At 41.5% G+C, this 10106-nt stretch overlaps 1 protein-coding gene across 1 annotated transcript; it reads left to right on the top strand.

Moving 5' to 3' along the window:
* Positions 1–1220: 1220 nt before the first annotated feature.
* LOC127210698 (60S ribosomal protein L27a-like) lies at positions 1221–1668 on the top strand. Its single transcript, XM_051170427.1, has one exon. It carries the CDS (start codon positions 1222–1224, stop codon positions 1666–1668), a length of 447 nt encoding a protein of 148 aa, XP_051026384.1. The 5' UTR covers position 1221.
* Positions 1669–10106: the final 8438 nt, after the last annotated feature.

Below are 10106 nucleotides of genomic sequence, written 5' to 3'. Positions count from 1 at the left end.
CAAGCTTTCAGGCTGGTAGGCTTTCTGTTTGGGGCCTTGGGGGCCGCCGGTCACAGTGAGAAACTCTGAACTTCCTTAACTGTTATGCTGATGGCTCTGGCTACTATACTTTAATTCTTAATCTTTCAGGCTGGTAGACTTGCTGTTTGGGACTGCTGGTTGAAGCGATAAACTATACTTTAACTCTTAAACTTTCAGGCTGATAGTCTTCCTACTTTGAGCTACTGTTTGCAGCAAGAAGAAAAACTCTTAAAACCATACATTCACACAAACATAGGGGGCTCCCACAGATCATTCATAAAAACATATATAGACAATCAGACAGACACACACATTTTTGGATGAAGCAGGGGGCTTCACCAAACAAGTTCTAGCAGGCTATACAAGTTCATACATACACACACATACACATATGTACATACACACATACATGCATATATACAAACACAATCAGACATATAAACAGGCAGGCAGAAGACAGACACATTTTTGGATGAAGCAGATGGCTTCAACAAACATTTAGTTCTGTCTTTGGTTTTTATAACATCTATGAAAAGAATTACCTCATTCAAAAATAGATACAATTGTTACATAAAAGGGGGGTTACAGTACGACTATGGGTTCTAAGTTCTTTCATTAGAACTATATCTAACTAAATAGTTTTGTTTCATAAGTTTAAAGCAGTGGTTTTTTATCTATATGCTCATGATGAGTTCAGAGCAGAAGTTTTATCTTTTTCTTATTTCAAATGTACATTATATGTTCAAAATAAGAGTTTTTTTATGTCATGGTTTTTCTAAGAAATGGGTGTCTTCTTGTATAGATAACCATTTATTTTGTTTCTGTATTCATGTGGTCTTTCTTGTCGTAGTGTACACCTGGGCCTTCTGCTTGGACTAAACCTAGAGCAAACATATTTCCTTGATTACTAATTTCTTTCAACCTTGTTTCCTTTCTTGGTGTAATTCGCATGGAGGCTCACAGAGCTCCTATCAGTCTTTGCTATATTGCAGGGAGGTTTAAGGTTATTTGAATCAATTAGAAACCATTGTCAGGAATTATAAAATCATCTGTAGGATATCTGCCCAACACAGAGAGTAACACCTGTGGAGGAATAATATTACGCTATAGGCAGTGAGGTCTGTGCCATGCCAGATGTGTGAGACAAGCATGGAAAGGCAGCACAGCAACAAGAAGCAGTCCTGCCTTTCAGCCGCCGCCATGCCATCCAGACTGAGGAAGACCCAAAAACTCCGGGGCCACGTAAGCTACGGGCACGGCTGCATCGGTAAGCACCGCAAGCACCCTGGAGGCCGCAGGAATGCTGGAGGCATGCACCATCACAGGATCAACTTCGACAAATATCACCCAGGTTACTTTGGAAAAGTTGGTATGAGGCATTACCACTTAAAGAGGAACCAGAGCTTCTGCCCAACTGTCAACCTGGATAAGCTGTGGACACTGGTCAGTGAGCAGACACGGGTCAATGCTGCAAAAAACAAGACTAGAGTTGCTCCCATCGTTGACGTTGTGCGATCAGGTTACTACAAAGTTCTGGGGAAGGGCAAGCTCCCTCAGCAGCCAATCATTGTGAAGGCCAAATTCTTTAACAGAAGAGCTGAAGAGAAGACTAAGTGTGTTGGAGGTGCCTGTGTCCTGGTGGCTTAAAGCTGCCTGGGGAGGTTAATTAAATGCTAACATTTAAAAAAAAAAAAAAAGAAGAAGAAGAAGAAGAAGAAGCAGTCCTGAGGCAAAATCTGCGGGGCTTTGCCTAAACCATTCATCAGCCATGCAAAAACAAGTGGGCTTGCTTGCTTTTGCCAACCCAGCATGCAATCGCTTCCAGCACACAGTTCCCTCAGGAGGTCCACGCAAAGAATGTAATCATTCTACACGTTTCTGGACTCAGCAGCTTTTTAGAACTGTGGTGCAAGTCTCTATCAACTCCGTAATTCTTTCATTTTGCATGTTTGGATACCAACATCACATGAAAAAAAATGTCAAATTCTGCTGCAAGCTCGCCGTGTGGCCTGCCTCCTTCAGCCACAATCATGACAGCCTTGTATTGCCCACCTATTGGAATCTGGAAAAATGAGTCCCTACGTGCCCTTCCTTGAGCCCAGTACACTGGAGACACGATCATTTTAGGAACCACTCCTTTGAAACAGCTATTTCCCAAAGAAGTTTTTCTATTCACATCCTAGAGCACTTGCTGAACAGATCTCTCTCTCTGCCAAAGCACCTTTTCTATTGTCCTAACGAAGAATGGCAAGTCTCCCATTAATTGTGCTGCTTTATTTAACAGCACAATTTGTTTACACCAAGATTTGTCTACAGCTACTTTGTATGCAGCTTTAAACTCGTTCATACTCCCTTCTTTGCCAAACTGTACATCCTCACACTTTTCCACTCCACTCTTTATCCTTCGTCATGAAACATCTTGGTCCATTCCTTTTGAATTCAGCTTCCCTTAAAATGTCAGGGCCTGGACATGAGGGTGTGTAGATCCTTACCAGAACACCGCATCAATGGCTTCTATCCTTATCTCCAAAGAGCCCTGGCTCCCCTCAGAGACCTCAGAGCTGAGTCCACACTCTCCACATTTCCAGGGCTTCTCCAAGTTGGCCACGTGCCTCCTACTAAACGATTCTGGAGGTATAAACAGTCACATTTTCCTCACAGCAATATCCTCGATCATCAGCATCGATCTTCTGTATTAGCTACTTGTCTCCTTATTGTGATGGAATGAATGCCTGACAGAAACAAGTTAAGGGAGGGTGGACTCGCTCTGGCTGGCAACTTAAGAGAAGGAGTGGTGGGAAGGAGTCGCGCCATTGATGTGCGTGCCTAAGAAACTGAATTTCTATTCTTATTTAATTTTAATTGATGTGAGTGAGCATGTGTGGTTATTAGCTATTACATCAAAGCCACAGGTGAAGGCAAATAGCACGTATACTCTACGTGTATGCACATGCTGGTGCCACAGTTGAGGAAGGCACTAGCAGACATAGCAAACCTGAATTACTGAGTCCTAGAGTCATACAGGATGGTAATTCAAGCAGAAGTTCTAAGGACACCTCTGTATGAATGGGCACGTCGTTCAAATTCAGGTGTCAGTACTGACAGAGAAGAAACAAGGGGGAACGCTATCCTTTGCTCAGAATCAGGAAGGCTTTTGTTCGTCTGTTTGTTCAGAGAGAATGGCTCTAGAAAATGAAGCTGACTGTACAAAGAATGAAATGGGATATGATATACAAAAGGAGGCTATATTTCACTCATAGTGAACAGAGAAAAGGAAAAAAATAGAGGAATTTTTTTTTTTAATCTCTGCTATTCTGACCCCTGGACCAATGAGAGGGCTTATGTGGTCGAGCTCTTTAAATAGCTATAAAAAGAATTCATTGCGAACTCGAAGAAGCCGAGCAGTCCTCTGAAAGAGAGCTCTACTGGGATGTGGCAACTTTCTATATAAAATAGCACATGGGAAAAGGAAACTCTCTTCATTTTGAAACTTGCCATTTTTATGTATGTCATTCTTATTAATGTAATTCAAGAAGACATCATTATCAGCTAAAAAAAAAAAACACTGAGGGACGGGGTACAGATCAATGGGAGAGTGCCTCATTTGTGTAAAATCCTGGGTTCGTTTCCCAAAACCATAGATTTTTTTTTCATTTACTGAGAAGAAGCACTGTTTACTTTTCAATTTTTAACAAGCCTTTACCTCCAAATGTCTACTAAGGTGATGGTTGGCTTCATTCCAGCAAGCATCTTCTTACTAAGATTTATTTTAGTTTTAATTATGGGCGTGTATCTGAGAGATGTGCATGTGAGCACAAGTGCTCACCAAAGCCAGAACCAGAGGGGCCACATCCCACGATGTAGCTGCTGAGAACCAAACTCAGGTTCTCTGCAAGCAGTATGTAGCTGCTTAGCGAGCGCTCCAGCCCCTCAAACATCTTTTACCAACTTGGCTCAGACTTTATTTTGCCTTAGCTATCAGTTTGACCTTTTGTCAAGCTTTCTATAAGCCCTGCCATACTTTTCTTAGCAACCCTTCTTTGCATTTGCTAAATTGTGCCTATAGATTAAAGAGCAGTTATGAAATATTACATTTATATAAAATGGAGAACAATAGAGACTTTAATATTTGATGATGAGCACATTTCTCCAAGATTAGATAGAAAAGATTTACAAAAAGGGCCAGTGGGGTATGAGGAAAGTTGTCTGTAATAACATCAGGGGAAAAAAGAGCTAAAGCACAAAAGCTCTGCAATTGCTAACCAGGAATTACTTCACAAGATATTAACTGTCAAATGGAAAAAAAACAAAAAAACAAAAACAGTGCTCTGGCTTTAAAGTTCCTATGTTCCTGGAAGCCAGAGGATGAGCTGTTACTGTTCAAGGTTACCTCCTTCCACCATTAATGCTGTTCTTGTTCATGTAGAATCTGCTTCCACGTGGCCCACTTAGAGAATAGTCTGTGGAGGAATAAATAGACTCCACCCCAAGCAAAGAAAGAGGAAGAGCCGTGGAAACTCACAAAAGAAATGGTAGAATCTTAGAAAACTGCAAGGAGAAGAGGAGAAGGAAGCAAAGAAGGAAGAAGAGGATGAGGTAAAAGAGGAGGAGGCGCAGGGTGGGGGTAAGGAGAAAAGAGGGGAGAGGGCAGAGGAGGATGAGAATAAGGAGAAAAAACAAGTGATATACTGCAGTCTCTGTTGGGGTGGAAGACCAGATAGTTTAGTTTCGCAATTAAGCTTAGTTGTTTAGGGGTTGGGATGTTTTTATGTCTAGATAGGTGTTTTAAGTTGATGATAATGAGATATGATTGATATTGGTTTACATTTAGAATTTTGGATGCACCAAGATAGGAAAGATGTTTTCTTCAAGGCTGTCAAATACAAATAGCCAAATCACTATGAATGTAACATTTATATAATTCCTGATTGCTCCATGGTTCTTCTTGCCGTGGGTGGTTTATTTTATATACATGTAATGATATATATGTGAAAAATGAAAATATATTTAATTTTTTAAAATGAAATAAAAAAAGAGTGGCACAAGTCAAGGAAAGGGAAGAAAACAGTTCCTCCCCAAGAGGCTCACAGCCCTCCTGACCCATGGAGGGCCTGTGAGTTGGGTAAATTTTGGCCTCTACAACTGTAAGAGAATAAATACCTGCTATTTTAAACTGAAAAAAAAGAAGGAGGAGAAGGAAGAAGAATAGAAGAAGAAGGAGAACAAGAACAAGAAGAACAAGAACAAGAAGAAGACAAATCCAATAAAGCTCAGGGTCTATGTGAGTTCTAGGCCAGCCTGGTCTACAAAGCAAGTCCAGGACAGCCAAAGCCACACAGAGAAACCCTGTCTCAAAAAGAATAACAAGAACAAGAAAAAGAAAAAGAAAAGAATGAGGAGATGCTCAAATTCCTGATGACAGTGATCTATCAGGCTGGAGTGCTGAAGCATGGAGGAGAATTCTCAGAATTTTGGACAGAGGTCCATGTGCAGAAAATGAAAGGTAATTTATAAGCATCAAATGTGAACAAACTCCCAACTGAATGACTGAGGTAGGCACTGGGCATGAGGCAGTCCCCAACTGAATGACTGAGGTAGGCATTGGGCATGAGGCAGTCCCCAACTGAATGACTGAGGTAGGCATTGGGCATGAGGCAGTCCCCAACTGAATGACTGAGGTAGGCATTGGGCATGAGGCAGTCCCCAACTGAATGACTGAGGTAGGCATTGGGCATGAGGCAGTCCCCAACTGAATGACTGAGGTAGGCAATGGGCATGAGGCAGTCCCCAACTGAATGACTGAGGTAGGCATTGGGCATGAGGCAGTCCCCAACTGAATGACTGAGGTAGGCACTGGGCATGAGGCAGTCCGTGAGAGTGCCTTAGGAACACATGCTTTGCTACCATCTGAAGACAGAAATACAGCCTTGGAGAGGAATGAAGACCGGTAAGTAATATCTGCCCATCAAGTACCAGATGCTTGGATTTTATCTCGCCAACTTCACCAAATGTTGAATGATTCCCCTCTATTTGGCCACGTGTCCATCAAAATTTATCCTGTATCTCAATGTCCCCAGGAGATACAACACAAGGACTGCCCAGGGCATGGACTACTCTCCTGGCAGTGGCATCTCCTGAGCTGGCCTTCTACTCTGATGAGGCAGACTTCATGACACAGAAACATGGGAGGAAGTCTTTGGGCTTCCCCAACGCCCCACTCCCAGGACAATCAGATCCTCTGTTTCCATTCCAATGGGCTCCAACAATGGTGCACTAAGCTGCCCAACGCAAACTGCAAGCCGTCTGGCTGTCTTTTGATGTCCTTCCCATGAAACCACACAGCTGCATCTGTTCCCTTGCTTCTCCAAAGTCTCTGCTGAAATGTCCCCTCACCAAGACGCCTTCCCTGACCACCTGCGTTAAAATACACTTTTCCACACTCTCATAAGCCTTCCCACACCATCTCACCATGGTCATGCCGCCATCTTTTTCTCTATGGCATGTGCTATTTCCTGTGTCCTGTGATATTGTCTTATGGTATATGAGTGTACATATGAATATGAAGGTTTGGTTAACTAGCTCTTCTGTAAGTCCATGAAAGTAGAAACCATGTTTTATTCATTATTATATCCCCAACAGTTCTAGGCACTTGGTAGACACTAAATAAACATTGACTGGATGAATAATGAATCGCATTTAACTAGTTTCATAGTAACTAATAGAAGAGCTTGGGTATTTTTGCCACCACTTCCAGAATCACTACTCTGGGGCAGAGTCCTCATTCTGTCTTCTTGATGCTGCTTCGTGTCTTCCTTTGTGAACAGAACCATGGCTGTCAAATGACACAAATCATGAATCATTTGAAAATAAATACAATTGAAACATGACCCACTTTGGAGAAGACCATGTCAGACCATTGAGCTTGTTGGGTGTGGTCTGTTTACAAGTTTTAGTTTATGACATTTTGCGTATCTTCATCATAGAGGGAAATTTAATTTTTTTCCTTGAAGTTCAACTTTTTTTTTTTTTTTTTTAGGAAAAGTGACATTGGAAAGAAAGTCTGAGGGGTTGTGGTCTGGGAATGTATCTTGCTTGCTGGTGTGTTCTCGTAGCATGCATGAAGTCCTGGGTTTCATCCCTAGCACTGAATAAACTGGGCATATGAGTGCACGCCTGCAATCCCTGCACTGGGAGGTGAAAGCAGAGCTCATAAAGTCCTCTGCTGTACATCAAGTGTTAGGTCAGCCTAGAATATGTGAGACTTTGTATCCAAAAAGAAAAGAAAAGTAACAGGAAACAAGGGAAAATAGAATATGAAAAAGAAGTGGAAGATAGCAAATAATAATAGGACTTTAAAAGCATATAAGGAATATTTTTCTGGTGACAAAAAAATTAGAGAAATTCGGAGTCTCTGGTCTGTGAAATGAGAGGACATTAGTGCCAATGTCATAGGCTCATAAATACTGAGAATCATTTTTTCTTCTCTCACTAAAGAGAAACATCACATTATTATCATAATGGTAAATATAGTTGTGTCTGCGTTATTTTCCCTTTTCCCATCAAACAGAATCATCAAAGCATTGTCCTCAGCATTGTTCCACAGTCAAAGCACACCTAACTGTTGTTTTCATTATTTGCAGTGTCTCCTAAATGACAAGAAGAGGCCTGAGCAATCATCAGTGCACACAACCAACCCTGCACTTCAGGCGTGAGCAGGGATCCTAACACCCAACTTAGCACTCAGACTGACACCAGGGAAGAAAAGTCCTCCCTCACAACCCACACGCCTTTGGTCTTCCTTTAAGTAAACATCCCAACTCTGATGAGGAAAACCACAGCAGAGCTGTCTGCCTGGATTTCCTAATACCAGTCTGCCTTAAAACTCTGGGCATGCTCTTTTAGATGCTATTTTCCCTGATGTTTCAACATAAAAACAAAATGAGTGAGCCGGGCATGGTGGCACACACCTTTAATCCCAGCACTTGGGAGGCAGAGGCAGGCGGATCTCTGTGAGTTCGAGGCCAGTCTGGTCTACAAAGTGAGTCCAGGACAAGAAAAACCTTGTCTCAAAAAAAAAAAAAAAAAAAGAACATGTGTGTATTTAAATAGTTGTCACCAATAGCAATATTCTGTCTTGATCAAATAAAAAACATTGTACTCCTTTCTTGCAGTTCTTAACAATTTTCTCTTGTCTGGCTTTAGACATTTAGCAACGTTGCTTCCCAGCAGGGGTGTGCTGCTCCCCCACCTTTAGTCTTTCTACCCAACAGTCAGGGAGAGAACCCCTCCAATCTGAGCCATTCTTGGGCATCCACTACGTGTCAACAAAAGTGAGATATGACCACGCACTAGACAGGCATAGTCCTGCCTTTATTGTGCTTAGCCTTTTAATGAAAGAGAGAAAGAGAGTCAACAAACAGGTAAGTGTAGAAAGTATGATGTCACGAAGCCAACCGATAGTTGCCTTGATAATGAAAACAGGGAGAAAAGAATTTAAGAAAGATGACTATGAATGGCCTTCTAGGGAAAGCTGAAAACGTGAGGACAGGAAAGAGCAGCCACACGGAGGGAGAAGAGGCGTCCTGGCCATGAGCAAGGAGTCTACAAAGGATGCAAAGCAGGGAAGTCCCAGGCTGAACACACAGCAAGAACACACCTGGATTTCTTTTTCAGAAGCATCTGGTGGGATCTTTTGCCCATTACCCTACACACTGACCTTTTAATCCTTGGCAATCGGGTAATAAACCCGTAATTACATTCAACTGATAGATGATTGGCTAAAATCGTAAACTACAGTTTATTTGTTTATTTGATTGTTTTTCTGAAAATGGGAAATCAAAAGAATCTCTTCTTCTGCATATTGGCAAATAAATTGGTACAAGTGCTTCAGAAAGAGTTGGATTGTGCTTAGTTAAACTGAATGTGTGTGTGTGTGTGTGTGTGTGTGTGTGTGTGTGTGTGTGTGTGTATGAAGAACAACTGTCCATGAGCATGAATAGAAACATTGCCACTGCACCAAAATATGATCGTTCAAAAACCATTTATAGAGGAATTGATAAGTTATAACATACTCTAAAATATAATACTATATAACAAAGATATGCATCAACTGTAGCTATGAGTGAGTACATGGGAGGGTCTCAAAAACATATTCATATCAAAAATAAGATGCAAAACATAAACAAAGTGATTTCATTTACCTCAGAGTCAAAAGGTAACAATATGATCTATAGATAGGCTGTTAAAAGTATTAAAAATTAATAGAAATCATCTGGAAACGTGTCTGAAATGGGCTGGGGAAGAAAACTACAACTGTATATTCTGTTTTCACCTAGTAGTGTTGATCTGAAATCCACATGTCTCTTTAAATTTAAGCTGTTTATGCTACCCAGGAAGTCCTCACTACCTCTGCACCTCCCTCTCCCACATACCACCCAGCTTTCCTCCCTTCTTCTCGTCCTAGCTGACAGCTTTCTGTCTACAGCCTTGCAAACTCTCAAGCCACAGAGTTCCTTCTTCAAGTACTAACTCCACAGACATATGCTGACACCAGCTCATCGTTCCCACTTTCCTACAGAAGAGTCTAACAAGGGACAGTCTGCAGGTCCCAGAAAACCGATCTCTTGTCCTCTGGAAACCCATCGTTCGTACCCTTTTCTAGGATGCTGAGCTTCAGAACACTTTCCTTTCCTCCCTCGTCAGTGTCTCCCTCTCTGACGGACTGTCCCCAGCTGCACAGAGACCAGCCTTACACACTTTACTATTTGACAATGTTTTGGACAACATATGGCCTTCATTTTTGGTCATTTGTAGACGCTTTGCAAAGTTGACAGAGTCTTGTCTTTTCTCAGAAGCGTCCCAAGCATTCTATCTGTTGCCTGTAACTTTGTTTATCAAATGATATGCCATAAATTTAAGTTTTAGAACAACCATAACTCTAGGCTATTCTCCCATTATTTCACATATTTAGGTACTTCTTTTTTTTTTTTTTGGTACTTCTTAGTAGGATCTTTTTTTCTATTTTCACATTTCTGTTTTTGGTGTCTAGTTGATGTTTTGGTGGCATTTGCTAAGTGGTTTTCTTG

The sequence above is a fragment of the Acomys russatus genome, chromosome 28 (assembly GCF_903995435.1).
Source record: "Acomys russatus chromosome 28, mAcoRus1.1, whole genome shotgun sequence".
NCBI lineage: Eukaryota > Metazoa > Chordata > Mammalia > Rodentia > Muridae > Acomys > Acomys russatus.
The sequence above is the reverse complement of the archived record's forward strand: the minus strand, read 5'-3'. Positions and strand labels throughout refer to the sequence as shown.

What these genes read in the sequence shown, in the direction of transcription:
- LOC127210698 (XM_051170427.1), top strand. Translation starts at nt 1,222, where the DNA reads ATGCCATCCAGACTGAGGAAGACCCAAAAACTCCGGGGCCACGTAAGC.